The 16,876-nt window shown below is 35.9% G+C and overlaps 1 protein-coding gene across 1 annotated transcript in view; it reads left to right on the forward strand.

Annotated features, from left to right (window-relative positions):
• CPS1 (carbamoyl-phosphate synthase 1) overlaps positions 1 to 16,876 on the forward strand; it is a 154,904-nt gene that overhangs the window by 107,976 nt on the left and 30,052 nt on the right. Inside the window, exons 24-29 of the mRNA XM_027770163.1 lie at positions 759 to 851; positions 1,302 to 1,365; positions 2,976 to 3,157; positions 11,331 to 11,525; positions 11,945 to 12,012; positions 15,274 to 15,349. Coding sequence (XP_027625964.1) covers positions 759 to 851; positions 1,302 to 1,365; positions 2,976 to 3,157; positions 11,331 to 11,525; positions 11,945 to 12,012; positions 15,274 to 15,349 — 678 coding nt within the window. The remainder of the gene's footprint in view (positions 1 to 758; positions 852 to 1,301; positions 1,366 to 2,975; positions 3,158 to 11,330; positions 11,526 to 11,944; positions 12,013 to 15,273; positions 15,350 to 16,876) is intronic.

The raw sequence follows: 16,876 nt of genomic DNA on the forward strand, positions 1-16,876 counted from the left end.
TTTTTTTTTTTTTTCTCTTTCTTTTCCTTTTGCTTTTAATGGAAGGACTGTGCTGGCTTAAAGTACCACCAGCTGGTTTTTGTCCTTTAAAACCATTGACTTTTCTCTGTGTACTCAGGGGGCATATGCTACCCTCAGATCTCAAGCTTAATACTAAATATTTTCTACTCAGCAATTATAATCATTCGGCCGCTTCACCTGCCTTACACCGGTTTGCCCTGTCAGCCTCAAATTCTTGCTCACTAAGCTGAGCTATTGACCCTTTAGCGTTGAATTGATTTACTTTTTCCTAATATGTTCAGCAAGATCCTGTTCTTCCACCACTTACCCATGCTTTATTGTATTTGTGTCATCCCATTCCTCAGTGCCATAGGTAACTTAAATCATATGCACTAATCTGCAAACCAAAGACATCTTTACACACAGGGAGTGTTGCTCTGATTTTAGATTTTATGTACACTTGTTTTAGACAGCTGGCTGGATAAGTCTTCTTGGTAGCCAGTTGACTGTATGACCCTTTTGTCATATTCATGAGAAGTCCTGTAATAATCCAATAATGCCTTAGGGTTGTATAGCCATTTATTGCCAAAGTGATAACTTAATCGTATAATTATTCTCTCTCCCATTTGTAGATCTAGAAAGCAATTAAATTTATATACTTTTTCCTGTCTGTATATTTGAAGTAGTAGGTATTATAGGAATATAAGGGCAGATTAAAAATCCACAGTCTTGAATAATAGAGAAAGGGAATAACATAGTCCTTATTTGTTTATTTTCTTTTGCAGATTGATACACTGGCTGCTGAATACCCATCAGTAACAAACTACCTCTATGTTACCTACAATGGTCAGGTAGGAACTCCCTAACTGCTGCATGTAGAGAACTCTATAGTTAGTAGATGATCCATAGTAGAGAGTATATATTTTTTGACATCTTTGATTCTTCAAAGTCTTGGTAATAACATTGACATCATGTGGGTCAGATGTGATGTCATGTTTCTGTAATCAAACTTTTAGGAACTGCCTTAAAATAAGGAAATTACACAAGCAAAAAGATAACAGTGGTTCTATAAGATTACAAGTATGCTCTGCTCTCATGACTAACTTAAAAAAACTAAGGTAGATCTATTTTTGACAAACAGGAAGAGCTTGTATAATATTTTATACTTACAGTCTTCTAGAGACTAATAGAGGATGTATATGAACAAGAGGAATGAGAAAAACTCATCAAAAGACAGGACATATAGTCTAATTAAATGGAAGACTAGCACATAATTCTTATATCTTTCTTTTCCCCCGCAGGAGCACGATATCAATTTTGATGATCATGGAATGATGGTGCTGGGCTGTGGTCCATATCACATTGGTAAAGTGACAACTGATATTTACCTAGGACTTCACATTTACATAATACTCTCTAGAGGCCCTCTATATGCTACCTAAAAGAAATATACTGCATGGATAAGGATATACATAGACTGAAAGTGATGGACTGGAAAAAAGATATTCAATGTAAATGGAAATTTAAAAAAGGCTAGAGTTCCAATACTAACATCAGACAAAGCAGACTTTAAACACAGATTGTTAAGAAGAGACAAGTTCATTATATAGTACTAAAAGGGCAAATTTATCAAGAGTATATAGCACTTATCAATATCTATGCACCCAACATGGGAGCACATAAATACATGAAAAAAGACTTCTAGATCTAAAGGGAGAGTTAGACTCCAACACACTAATCATTGGGACTCTCAACACCTCACAGATCTTCTAGACAAAACAAAAGCAGAAAGATACAGAATCTAAATGACACCATAAATCAAATGGACTTGACATCTATGAAACTTTCTACTCAACAGTCACAAACTATACAATTTCCTCACTCCCACATGGAATGTTTTTGAAGATTGGCCACATGATAGGATACAAAACAAGCCTTTACACACTACTATATTTGTAGGGTTTTTCTTTTTTTTGAGAGTTTTTTTTTTCTGTAGGGCGCGTGCACTCACCAGAAAGAGAGAGAGAGACAGAGAGACAGAAAGCAAGAAATCACCTCCCCCAGGGGAGATGGCCACACCGCAATCCCTTCTCCTCCATTCTCCTTTTGGGATCATGGGCACACATGCATACATGCCCGATGTGAGTTTAAGCCACTGGGTCAGGGACTCAAACCGTGATTGACTGACTACAGGGGAGTCCTGTGACTTAGCCATTACACCAACTGCTGGTCCTAACTATATTTGGACACCATATTATTTTGACAATAATTTTTAGGAGACAAATACAAACAATTTGTACAAGTTCTAGCACTTTCAGTTTTATGGCATCCCAGTAAAGAAATATTTTGAGGCATTTATATCATTATTATACTTCAGATTTCTTCATAGATCACTTATGCTGCATGAGGTGGTCTTGCCAAGCTTAAAAAATATTCTTGGAAAGGACAGGACTTTCCAATAAGTTAAGGTATTTCAGAGCTGCAATGCACCTCAGGGATCATTCAGATTAGTCTTCATATAGCCTATTAAGTGTAAGGACTAAAACAAGAGCTCACATATTCTTATCACTACTTCACTTTGTGTGTGTGTGTGTGTGTGTGTGTAGGGGAGGTGTATCAAAATCAGTATATTCACTTTGAATTTCTTTTCAGTAAATGAGAGTTATTTTTATTATTCGAGTTATCTTTCATTAACATTGAGGATCTGAATACCTCAGATATAGGGATTACCTATGGCAGAATTTAGATTATAAAACAGGCCAACATTTCATTGTTATTTAATTAGTCCTTGTTTTTTCCCCCTAATATTAATATAATGTACCTCAAGGGTCTCAAATGTATATTTTGGAGTTTCAGAAATTGAGTCGAAGGCATTAGCTTCCTGAACTTGGACAGACTGATAATGTATTTCTACTTCCCTTTGTTGTAACTTCATGCTCCTCTTATCCATTTTTCTAATTTCAATGTCTCCACAGGCAGCAGCGTGGAATTTGATTGGTGTGCTGTCTCCAGTATCCGCACCCTGCGTCAACTTGGCAAGAAGACGGTGGTGGTGAATTGCAACCCCGAGACTGTGAGCACAGACTTTGATGAGTGCGACAAACTGTACTTTGAAGAGTTGTCTTTGGAGAGAATCCTTGACATCTATCACCAAGAGGTAAATACGAACAAAGGAATGAAGAAAAATACATGTCGTGCACACTTTGTACACATGTGTATCCCTGTATGTGGATTACTATTGTAATTCACCTTAGGAGAATAGCTGCCAGTGTCTTCTGTGGTTTAATTTTGTAGTAAACCTCTTTAAAAAAGAAATAAAAATCACTCCAGCCTTATATTCTTGAGGCCCCAGCACAGTGATATTTTTATACATAAACTTCACTTTTTCTTTTTAAGCATACCATCTGTTGAACACTCTACTTGTAACATGGACCAATCACATACTAAATAGTATAAAATGACCACTTATAAATATTTTTCAGAATAATTTAATTGGCTATCTAGACCTGCAAGAAACAGCCTCTTTCTAGTTCATATGATGTGGTTTAATGATGAATGGTTCCCAGAGGAAAGAAGTCAATCGCTCACGAAGGACCAGTTAATTCCTTGTTCCATCAGATGAAGCCATTAGTCTTCAGTTTAAGATCAATGATGCTGTTCTGAGTGATTTTGGTTCTTTAAAGCTTTTTCTTACAGTTGTTCCTCCATCCTACTCCAATACAATTGAGCGTATCTCCTCTGTGGATTCATACAATAGTAGGCTACTGTAAGTCTTTAAAACACGTGGAATTATCTTGCAGTTAGAAAAATAATTACTGCAAATGTCCAGAGTGATGTACAGTAGTTGTGTAATTACAATCAATCTTTTATCACAGAGAATCATACCTATGTGTAAAATAAGGTCATTTAGAGAAAAACATAATGAATTGGAGTTACAATATCTACATTCTAGTTTTGACTTGAAAGTTCATTGATTTGTGGAAGTTACTTAAATTCCGTGGTTCATCTTTTATTTATTTATTTTTGTAATTGAGTAATATAAATGTACAAGCATGCTCCATGTAGGTATTGTGATAACAACATGGAATTATAGTTTAAATCACATTGTAAAGAGTAAAATAGACTGCTAAAACAATGTGATGATTTTATTATTATAAAGAAAAAAATAGATGAATTTAGGATAATCGTAGTTCTCTATTTTGGCTTGACCTGCTAACCTTCTTATTCTTTTAAAGATTTATTTAATTTTATTTATTCTTCTTCTTCAATATGACAGAGAGAGAGAGAGTGGGAAAGCAAGTCACCAGGTCTGGGACTTGAATCACAGTCAGCCATGTGGGAGTCCAGCACCTTAGTCATCATGCTACCTGCCAGCCCCAACCTGCTAGCCATTTAATACGATTAAATAGGTCCATTAGATAGAATATATACTTTTTTTTTTCTTTAGTCCTCTCTCTGGCATGGTTTTTCTAATGACTCTTATTTCAGATAGATAGGTGGACATCCAAACAAGTGCATCCTATAAATATTTCTTGAGAATCTGTCAATTTCCAGGTTCAGCAGATGAGACATCTATAAAACCAGGTTCCTGCTTTCAAGACATTAACAAAAACAATTGAATCTATAATATAAATATGTGAAAAATCAAGAATTTGTCTTAAAATATTAAAAAGGACTACAAGCAATACCAGTAGAAATATTATGTATAATTAATTATTTCCCCATGAAATGGTTTAAGGCAATATTAAAAACTTTTATGACTAATTTTGGATGCAGTTACCCGTGGTTATTGATAAGATTATTTTACTGTAATTGAAGTCAATATGATAGAAATCAGTTGGCCCTGGGAGCAGTTAGCATAATGGCTATGTTGCAGAACTCCCATGTAGTCAATTGTGGTTAGAGTCTTGGACCTGGTGGCTTAAACTCACACCGGGCGTGTGTGCATGCCTGCCCAAAATCCCAAGAGGAGAATGGAAGAGAAGGGATTGCAGTGTGGTCACCCCCCCCGGGGGGTGATTTCTCGCTTTCTATTTCTCAGTCTCAAAGTCTTTCTGGCGAACGCATGTGCCCTATAGCAAAAACCTCTCCAAAAAAAAGAAAGAAAGAAATCAGTTGGCCCTTCTTCAAAGTTAATTGGCATTTGAAATATAATGTTACTAAATATTATAACGTCATTAAAAATATTATATTGGAGAACAGTAGAACAATATTCTGCTGCTATATTCTTTATCCAGCATGAACCGTTATATACCATATGCACATATCATACATACATGGGCATGTGTGTGTGTGTACATGTGCTGCATGTTTCCTTTTATGAGGTTGCTGTGTATCTCCTCATAGATTCTGCTCCACTGTCTTCAGTGTGTGTGCCTTCACCTGTAGGAGACTGCCTTGTCCTACTTAAGATGCCCCTAGTGATGTAGGAGCCAAGGCATTCTATAATACATTTGCAGAAAGTTGAAGGCATGTCTAAGTTTTGAATAACTGCACACAGTTGAGACATTAGAAGAGAATTAGGCTTTCCCAAGGATACATAACTACAGGGAAAGATAGAAAGTGTGATGCGTCTCTTGGACCAAGACTGTTTGCATGGCATCAAAGAAGAACCTTAAAGAAAATATTAAGAGGGAAGTTCCACATGCCATATAGGTGGAAGCAGGTTGCTTTGGGAGAGATCTTCATTAGGTGTTGAGTGAAGAGTGCTGGAATTCCCTTCCTACTTGTTTATAGTTTATTTTTTAAAGTTCGTTTATTCCCAGAAAGAGAGAGAGAAAGAGAGAGAGAGGCATACCATAAGGGTCTTCATGCCATGATCCTCTTCACAGCCCTGCAGCTAGCTTGTACCATAGCTGTGCCCATGGAGATGCTTGCAGTATTCAGGTAGACCCAGGATGCAAGTCTGGAGTCTTCTCATGTGTCTTCTAGCATGTGAACTTCAACGACAGTTCTGCTATCAACTGTGCGATGAGGATTGGACCTTTTTTTATTTTGTTAAATATAAAATATTCTGTAATATATTCCTTTAGTTTTTTTTTTTAAATATATATACTTTATAAAGGGCTGCCTTAGACTTAGTCATTTATTCCTTATGATTGTGTTCATAGGTTTTACTCTCTGAGAAGTGATTCAAATTTTGATTTTTATTTGTTTAATGTATAAGGAAGGGTCAAGAAATCAAGAAGTTGATGTCTGCCGTCTATAGGGCTTTTTATTATTATTTTTTTAATTTCATTTTCCTTTATACGATCAATCATGTTATTTAGCTTACAAAGTGACTAGTTCAACATGTGAACATTTATCCCTAGTCCAGTTGATAAAACTATCGAATTATCTTCAACAGATAATACCACATTTCTTTGTCCCATTTGCTAGATGACAATTTTATTTAGAATATTCCCCACCAGGAAAAAGGTGCTTTAAAATTACTTTGATATAAATAAGCTGAAAGTTATTACATTGTTTATGGAAGTTGCAATGTTGCCTTCTCTTTTACTGGCTTTAATTGCTGGGGATGAATTATGCAATAATCTTTAGAGGTTACAATGAATAAGAAGCACACAGGTCTGGTTCTAATTTTGCATTTCCCCTTTCCTCCTTTGAAGACTCATGGCTTGAAAAGTTATTTAAACAAATAATATTAATTTTCTCTTATGTCTAAGCCTTATTATAGATCCAATTCTCAATTATTTTTGTATTTGTTTACTAAACATTACAAATATTGTGGGACCAGCAGATGGCAAAATGGTTATGTCACTTGTCTCCCATGTAGTAAACTGCAGTTCAAGTCCTGGACCCAGCAGCTGGAAACTCACGGTGGGCACATAGGCATGCATGCCCAAAATCCCAACAGGAGAATGGAGGAGACAGGATTGTGGCATGGCCATCTTCCCATGGGGGATGATTTCTTAATTTCTGTTTCTGACTCTCCAGTGAGCATGTGTGTTCTATAGCAGAAATCTCTCTTAAACAAACAAACCAAGAAAACTTGTTCTAAAAATACCAGACAATGTATCTGACACCTTATGATATGTCTTGGTTTGAGTCCTACATGAATATTTTTTCTCGATTTTACAGTGTATACTTTGCCTGACTGTATTTCATAAAAGACATACTTGACTTAATTGTCCTAACACTATACAGAAACACACACAAACACATATATGTATATGTACATACTATGGTACTTCTATAACACAGCTTGAGTTAAATGAATAAACTAATGACAGACATTAATTAGCAATAGGCAAACCCCATTAGAAAACAAATGGACTCTAAATAGAACTGGTGTTCATTTTTAGCATTTGGTTTAATTGTGACTGAATGTAATCTGCAGATTCTGCCTGTAATATAAAACATGTTTTACTAAAATGTAAATTACTGAAATATGAAGGAGGGTACTTCTCATTGGCATATGCTCAGGTAGTGGAATTTTGTAAATTAATAATCCATGAAACTGCAAAATTTAGGGACATGTTTAATAAAGCAAATGCTATTTTTTTGTTAGGAAGATAAGTTTTTTTCCACATTGCATTCCATCCACAAAACAGCATTTAACTTATAGAAATAAAGACTGTCCAATGTGGTTAGGGGAAATTAAAAAGGTTTTCAATAAATTTGAAGCATTTCCTTGTAGTTATTTATTTGAAAATAAATATCTGGTGTGATGGCAGCTTGAATATTGTTTCAGAAATGTTACCTGCTATGTTAGCTTAGGACATCAGGTTTAAAATAGAGAACTAAGATAGTTTAAAAAGATACAAATGAATCTAAGGTAAAATGAATGGAATTTTGGGAGCCTAGTAGATTATTTTAGGCTTAAATAGTTTAGAAATCTCCAAAATAATATCTGAACTGTAGAATATTTTATTGCAGTAGGGTACTGGAAACTATCTAGGTATAAGTGATTTTCATATGTGGGATACCAGGTTCTTGTCCCTATGTCCCTACAAATCCTGTCTTTGGAGTTGGGACCAATTTAAGATTGGATTCTTCCATGAAACTGTCCTAGAATAACGTCATCCAACATAGTCTCATGCATGAATTATTTTTGCTGTATGGGCAAAACTTAAATTGCACACCATGTTGTTACCCCAAGACATTCTTATAGGTGTAATTCATCTTCCCAGCCATGATCTATCTATATTTCTAGAGGTCAATGATGAGAATTTGTTTTTGCACCGAACATTTTTCTATCTCCTTTTTTCTAAAAGAATGTTTTAGAAACAGCTCTTCTCTTAAACTGTGGTATTAACCACCTCTGAAAACAGCCAGAAACTAGAGTTGGCTTAAGATTTGAATATTTGATATATTACTTGAGCACAATTGTTTACAAGGTTATGGAACTGGTTTCACACAGCAGCGCCATGCTTGCTAGATAAGAGATATGGGCAAGTCACTACACCTTCACTGAGTCTCACTTTTATTAGCTGTAAATGGAGTTAGTGACAATCACCCCAGAAGAATACTGGGAAGGTCAAACAGCTAGTCTAGGATGCATAGCAAAGTACTCAATAAAGAGAAGTTAATTTCTTGAAAAATGGATATCTATTTAATAGAGCTATTGTGAAAAGTATTTATTTTTTATTAATTAAGGCCTTTTATGTTGTAGTAAGAAGAATAATCCTTTTTGAAGATTTTTCAAAAAAATGTATAGTAAACATTTTTATGTGATGATAAGAGTAGCTCAGGTAGCTTTATAAATATGCAGCATGACGGGCTATTATTTCCAGTATTTACCAGGCCTTTAACAACTCAGTGGTGGGGTGTTTGTATTGGCAGTACTGTAATTGCTCTCATTTCAGGATGATTTCAAATAACAATAAAATGCATTTGGGACATATGTACTACTTCAGTAATTCTACCAATATTTATTAGTAGATCATTAGGGCAAACAAAAATTATGCCAACCTTAATGCCCTACCAGATTTTATTTATTTATTTATTTATTTTACTTTCGTGATGGAGTGCATGCATTATCAGAAACAGAAAGAGAGAGAAAGTAAGAAAACATCGTCCGGAGTGTATGGCCCCACCACAATCCTCCATTTTCCTCTCAGGCTTTTGGGCATGCAAACTTATGGAACTGGTATTTTTTTTTAAGATTCCAGGTTCAGAACTTGAACCATGCAGTCAGCCATGTGTGATCCAGTTGCTTAACCAATTTCATTGAGGGGCCCATCAGATATTATATTTTATATTAATAGTCATGTCTTATTTTATACTTTAAGTGTATAGGATCTTTAATTCTTACTAACTCATTTAACCTACATAGCAATCTTGCAAAGTAGGCAGGTGTCTTAATTCATTTTGTACTCCTGTAATGGAATTACAGTGACTGGGTGACTTATAAAAGTATATATATATTTCTCATAGTTCTTAAGGCTGGGAAGTTTAAGATCGAAGGGTTGGCTTCTTGTAAAGACCCTCTTGTGTCACAGCACAGCAGAAGGCATTACATGAATGGAAAAGCAGTTGCACAAGAGGAGAGAAAGGAAGAGACAGAGTGAGAGAGAGGAGCAAGAGAAAGGGTTGAATTCATTCTCTTATCAGGAACCCACTCACACAGTAACTAAGCCACTCCTAAGGTAATGGCATTTATCCATTCATGAGGACTCCTCATGACTTGATCAGTTCTTAAAGTCTCACCTCTCAACACTGTTGCATTAGGGATTAAGTTTTCAACACAAAACTTTTTTTTTTGATTCGTTCAAATATTTATTGAGCAGCTATGGCAATACAAAGGTGATTAAAACATGGTAAAAAAGTGAGGCAGATGTACAAGTAATAGAAAGCAAAGTGTAAGGTTCACTGAATCACAGCAGTCAAAAGTGTGTGCTTTGGGAGAGAGATTGCTTCCAGCCTGGAAGGAGGTGCGGGTAGTAAAATCAGGAAAGGGGATTGAGATTAAAATAGAAGACTTCAGTCTGGATTGTTGATGATATTCAGTATGGATTGAAAGACAAATTAAAACTGTAGCAGCAAGCATTATCATAAGTGTATAAACCTCAAGGTGAGGGAACGGAACATAGAAGGGACTTCTAATGGCAAATCTGATTTCCCACCATCCTGCACGGGCTCACTCTTACTACTACAGCATCAGTCTTGAGGAACTTCAAGATTTGATGCATTATTTTTCTGTATCAATCTTGAAGTTTTGACTACTAATAGGAGATTTGATTTTAAGTAAAAAAGTCTTATACTAATCAGACATACGAATTGAGGCTAAAGATTCAGACATCACTTATAAAGCAAGTAGTATGGAAATAGCAACAAAAATTAGTTACTGGGTACTGTTTATATGTGCCAAGATTGCAGCAAAGGAAAGAAACGGGTGGACTATGTCACCCAAGCAGTAGGTGGGATGTAGATTAGATTTTAGAGGTGACTAGAAGTTAGGAGAGAAGAGTGAAAGAAAATAAGCAATGGCTAAGGAAGTTTCCATGGTGTGATTTTGCTATAATACACAGTTGGGGATAATGAGTACTGTACTCTTCCTGGTACTGAGAGGGGTTATGATCGATAACACTAGAGAATCTCAAGTGTCCTAAAAATAAAGAATAAATTGTATCTTCTAGGGATGGGAACTTTTTTAGAACTCCTACTAGGGGTAACTAGATGAAGTAGTTTTGGAGGATTCCTAGTCTGAATGTGAAGTGCCAGGGTTGATGGGTACAGGAGGAGTGTGGGAGGAGAAATCTCTATCCACTTAAGAAAAAAACAACATAATCTAGGAAGGAAATAATTATAGTACAGAGTTCATACTGCAAATTCATCGACTTGATTTTCTTTTATAATTTGTCACTCATATTGCAAAGCATACTCAAGGTAGTTGTGTGGAAATATTAGAGCATGTAAGTTTCTAAAAAGTAAAAACTGAGGGGACCAGCAGTTGGCAGAATGGGTAAGTCACTGGACTTCCATATAGTCAACCGCAGTTTGAGTCCCAGACCTGGTGGCTTAAACTCACTCTGGGCACATGTGCATGCATGCCCAAGATCCCAAGAGGAGAATGGAGGAGAAGGGATTGTGGCATGGCCATCTCCCCTGGGAGGTGATTTCTTGCTTTCTATCTCTCTGTCTCTCTCCGTATTCATGGTGAATGCTTGTGGCCTATAGAAAAAACCTCTCCAAAAACAAAACAAAACAAAACTGAATCTATCCTTTTTCTTTGTGGCATAGTTTAATACTATCCATTGATAGGAGGGATCATATCTTAATGAGGTTAAACATTGTCAGTAAGGAAACGGAAGCTGTATTAGTACGACTGTCAGTTCTACTGATGATAAAGTTTCTCCAATGGCCAATATTTTGGATGTTTTTTCCAGGCATGTGGTGGCTGCATCATATCAGTTGGGGGTCAGATTCCAAACAACCTGGCAGTCCCTCTATACAAGAATGGTGTGAAGATCATGGGCACAAGCCCTCTGCAGATTGATAGGGCTGAGGATCGCTCTATCTTCTCAGCCGTCTTAGATGAGCTGAAGGTGGCTCAGGCACCCTGGAAAGCTGTTAATACCTTGGTAAGAAAAGAAATGAGTGTTTGTCTTTAATGTTCTTTTTTGAAGACTTTAAACCCGAATGTTAACTACTGGAGATGCTAACTACAGGGCAGGCAAAATGCTCTATGCTTAGTAAATTTACTAAGCTTCCTTATTTCCATGATTGCAGTTAAATGCTGATTATAAATTGATAGCAGTATTCTCATTGAGATTCAGACAATGAAAAGAAGTTCAAATTATTTTTGAACCAGATTTGATGTTTGGAATGAGAAGCTAGGAATTTTATGTATTTTGATGTCCAATTTACATTTTAATAGTGTCTTTTGAGAGAAAGAATAAAAAAGAGTTGGGTTACCACTTGATCTAATGATACCATTCTGCATTTTTATTGTGCATTTTGAACTATTCATACATTTGTTGTTGTCATTTCTATTAATTAGAATGAAGCACTGGAATTTGCAAAGTCTGTGGGCTATCCCTGCTTGTTGAGACCTTCTTATGTTCTGAGGTAATATATTGTCCAAAACAATGATTTAAAAATTGGGAGATACAGAAATGCATGCTGTAATTCTAATAGCACTAGGCCTCAATATGGAGTAATTTGTGTATCCATTGAGCATCTCCAAACTATTACAACTAGTCTGAGGAATAATGCATGGTCCTTTAGCTTTTCCTACAGGAAGTGACAACACAGAGACTGCTGTACCATATCTAGAAGAGTGGATTTGAGAACCATCTTGCTGAGAGAGGGTAGTTTTACATTAGAGAACAGGACAATAAAAAACACACACATACACCAAAAAATGGGGTTTCTTTGGCAAGCGTGTTTTCTGATACTCACAAATCACAGGTTGTTTTTGACTAGTGGAAGCATCTTCTGACAGATACTTCGGCTTTGAAATTTTGAGTTCTGGAGTTCAGAGTTTTTAATAGATAAATGATGATGGTGAAGAACATGGACAGTGAGGATCTTTTATATTAAACTTTGAAAGCAAATTCTATCATCAAAAGAGAAGTTGTGAATTATCACTTTCTTTCTTCAGATGTTACCACATGTAAGGAACTACTTCACTGAACAGAGGATAATAAGATAAACACAATTTGCTGAGCACAATTTGAAAGTGTAAATGGAATTTGAGATGGGATCCTTTAAAATAATGAAAAATTTTAAATGAGGTGGAAAACTTTCCTTTTTATTTAAATGTCATTTTACATAAACCACAGTCTAACAATACTATGTCTAAGAGGAAATTAGTGTAGATTAATTTAAATAACATGTATTCATTTAAAGACAAATTGAAACAAAAAAAGCTTTGATGATTACACTTCCTTTCTTGTTTTTTTTTTTCTGAATCTATATCTTTATTCTAGCTCCCTATACTCAAATTATCAGTATTATTGTTCCCTTAAACATATGAAGCAATTGAAAGCTTTTAATGTAAAAATTTGTAATAAGGTTGAAAGGTAGGGACCAGCAGATGGTGTAGTGGTTACATTGCTGGACTCACATGCAGTCATCTGCAGTGTGAGTCCTGGACCCAGTAGCTTAAGCTCATGCCAGGTGTGTGTGCATGCCCAAAATTCTGAGAGGAGAATGGAGGATAAAGGCTTGTGGTCACCCCCCTGGGGGGGTGACTTCTTTCTGTCTGTCTCTCTCTGTCACTCTGGCGAGCACACGTGCCTTATAGCAAAAATATCTCCCTCAAAAAAAAAAAAAAAAAGTAAAGAAAATACTACTATTTATTGGAGTACCTTTGTGACCTTCATAAGGTCTGATGCTATTTCTTGGCATGAGAATATAATACATAGTGATTAAAATCAGAGTATTTATTAAGAGTATATACTTCATCTTAACCATTGGTCATTACTTTGTGTTGGACACAAGAAAATACTTCTTTTTAGAGGGAAGTGGAAAGTAATATTTTTCTCTCTTATTTGTTCCCCTCTTTACTGCTATTCTTTTTCTCCCCTCCCATTTCATTTTGAAAATGTCAAAATTCAGAATAAATTGATTTTAGTTAGTATCATGTCTCAATTACTTGGAAAGAAGGACACAGTTAAATATGTTTCAGTCACATACTGTATTTGCAAATGTTAATAAAATTGATTATTTTGCAATCTGATTGAGGTAGAACTACCTGTTTGGCAACATAGCCCTGGTTAACATTAGATACTGATAACAAAGTTGGAAGAAATAGGATTAGAGAAATTAGGCTCTGAGCTGAATCTTGTTAAGATTTAAGAATTACCTGGAACCAGGAGAGAGTTAAAACAGTAAATCAGAAAGAACAATCCCTGGGGATGTGTGGTCTCCAGAGCTTTAGGGTTCCCTTGGACATTAGTATGGGTCTCACCTTCTTTTTCTGTCCCTAATTCCAGTGACTATTTACTTGGTTGATTATCATAGTGAGTAAATGGAGTAAGTATCAATTTACAGAAAGATACTTATTAGCTCAGACTGAAACTGGATGTTTCTTGGAGTGGTTCTGAAGGTCAATCAATTGGGTATGATCAGCATTACTTCCAAAGTGGTAAGATTTTTTTTTTCTGAATCTATATCTTTATTCTAGCTCCCTATACTCAAATTATCAGTATTATTGTTCCCTTAAACATATGAAGCAATTGAAAGCTTTTAATGTAAAAATTTGTAATAAGGTTGAAAGGTAGGGACCAGCAGATGGTGTAGTGGTTACATTGCTGGACTCACATGCAGTCATCTGCAGTGTGAGTCCTGGACCCAGTAGCTTAAGCTCATGCCAGGTGTGTGTGCATGCCCAAAATTCTGAGAGGAGAATGGAGGATAAAGGCTTGTGGTCACCCCCCTGGGGGGGTGACTTCTTTCTGTCTGTCTCTCTCTGTCACTCTGGCGAGCACACGTGCCTTATAGCAAAAATATCTCCCTCAAAAAAAAAAAAAAAAAGTAAAGAAAATACTACTATTTATTGGAGTACCTTTGTGACCTTCATAAGGTCTGATGCTATTTCTTGGCATGAGAATATAATACATAGTGATTAAAATCAGAGTATTTATTAAGAGTATATACTTCATCTTAACCATTGGTCATTACTTTGTGTTGGACACAAGAAAATACTTCTTTTTAGAGGGAAGTGGAAAGTAATATTTTTCTCTCTTATTTGTTCCCCTCTTTACTGCTATTCTTTTTCTCCCCTCCCATTTCATTTTGAAAATGTCAAAATTCAGAATAAATTGATTTTAGTTAGTATCATGTCTCAATTACTTGGAAAGAAGGACACAGTTAAATATGTTTCAGTCACATACTGTATTTGCAAATGTTAATAAAATTGATTATTTTGCAATCTGATTGAGGTAGAACTACCTGTTTGGCAACATAGCCCTGGTTAACATTAGATACTGATAACAAAGTTGGAAGAAATAGGATTAGAGAAATTAGGCTCTGAGCTGAATCTTGTTAAGATTTAAGAATTACCTGGAACCAGGAGAGAGTTAAAACAGTAAATCAGAAAGAACAATCCCTGGGGATGTGTGGTCTCCAGAGCTTTAGGGTTCCCTTGGACATTAGTATGGGTCTCACCTTCTTTTTCTGTCCCTAATTCCAGTGACTATTTACTTGGTTGATTATCATAGTGAGTAAATGGAGTAAGTATCAATTTACAGAAAGATACTTATTAGCTCAGACTGAAACTGGATGTTTCTTGGAGTGGTTCTGAAGGTCAATCAATTGGGTATGATCAGCATTACTTCCAAAGTGGTAAGAGAAACTAACCTGCTTTCCTCCATCTTTTCCCAGTGGATCTGCCATGAATGTGGTATTCTCTGAGGATGAAATGAAAAAATTCCTAGAAGAGGCCACTAGAGTCTCTCAGGTATTGTTGCATTTTCTTCTGGTAACTTTTACCTCTTCTGTTGTCACCTTATTTTGTATGTTGTTCGTCTACTCACACAATATCTTAAGATAATCTTTTCTCCCTGCTAAATACTAGTCTCCTGCATATGAGAATGAGAAAACTCAAAAACATTAGATTATAACTAGATTCCTAGGATTAGTAGACAAACAACAGTGCATATTGAATAAAAACATATTTATACATTTTTGTTTGATATTTTAGACTCCAGGAATCTAAAAGGATAAGAATCTTCACTCATCCCATGAGTTAGATGCAATCCAAGTTATTCTTGGAATTCCCAGCCTCAGAGGCTTCCCAATTCTGCTCCTCATTAAGCAGTGAAAGCTTCCCTGAATTTTGTTTCTCACACACAGGGGGAGATATGAAGAGAGGAGAAACTTTTACAATTATTTTATTAATTACAATTTTAATAGTAAAGCCCCTAGCTCACCTCTTGATTGTGTGTGTGTGTGTGTGTGTGTGTTTGTGTGTGTGTGTGTGTGTATGTGTATTTGAGTTACTGTTTTTTTTAATTTCATTTTCTTTTATACATTCAATCACATTATTTAGCTTATAAAGTGAATATTTCAACAGGTCAACATTTCTCATTTTGGCCAATTCTATGTGTGAGTTAATAAAAGTGTTGACAATTTTGTAGTGACTCAACCACATTCTCCCCTGTCCCCAGCTTCCCAGCTTTTATTTTCTCCTTTGGCATCACCTCAGTGTGATTCATTTAAGATTTACCCAGTGGGGTTATTGATCTGTAGACCTTGTACTGCAGAGGATGAAAGTAATGTTTTCCTTTTAAAAGCTTTCAAAAGCTAGTTGGGGTGAAAAAAAAAAGAACAACTCACAGAGAAGAGTTTGATGTTAGGCAAGTGAAATTTGGAGGGAGCTGAAGGATGAAATCAGAGATATTTCAGAGAGGAGTAAAGAGCATGGATTGTTACTGCACATTTTAAGCTGGATTCCTCTTCTGTATGATCGCTGCTCCCCAAGGATGTTTGGGTTGTGAGGAGAGTGGCTAAGGATAAAATGTGAGAAAAGGCAGAGTGTAAAGAAAGAAAGCCAAGTAGATTTCTAATTCATTTGTGTGTGTGTGTGTGTGTGTGTGTGTGTGTGTGTATGAAAGTCAGTTAACTGAGGAGGGAACCTATCCCATGGGTCTTACTTCATTACTACACTTTGAACTCTGCCCTTACCTTTATCTTACTCCTTGCCAGTGTTCCTACTGGGTGCCCCTTTTTGAGAAGTCAGCCACTGTACCCAGCTAGTCTCATGTGAGTGATGAGGCAGGTGTCTTCCATTTTCTACCTGTAACACAAGACACATAGGACCTTAACTTAGTAGAACATGAAAAAAAATCTATCTATATCTGTCTATATCTATATATCTTCTTTGCTTATGGAGAGAATCCATGCAGGACCAAAGTTTAATAATTAGATATAATTATTAAATGCTTCCTGGTTCAAGTCTTCTCATTAAATGGCTGCTGAAACAATC

The sequence above is a fragment of the Tupaia chinensis genome, unplaced genomic scaffold (genome assembly GCF_000334495.1).
Source record: "Tupaia chinensis unplaced genomic scaffold, TupChi_1.0 Scaffold000018_1, whole genome shotgun sequence".
In the NCBI taxonomy this organism is placed as follows: domain Eukaryota; kingdom Metazoa; phylum Chordata; class Mammalia; order Scandentia; family Tupaiidae; genus Tupaia; species Tupaia belangeri.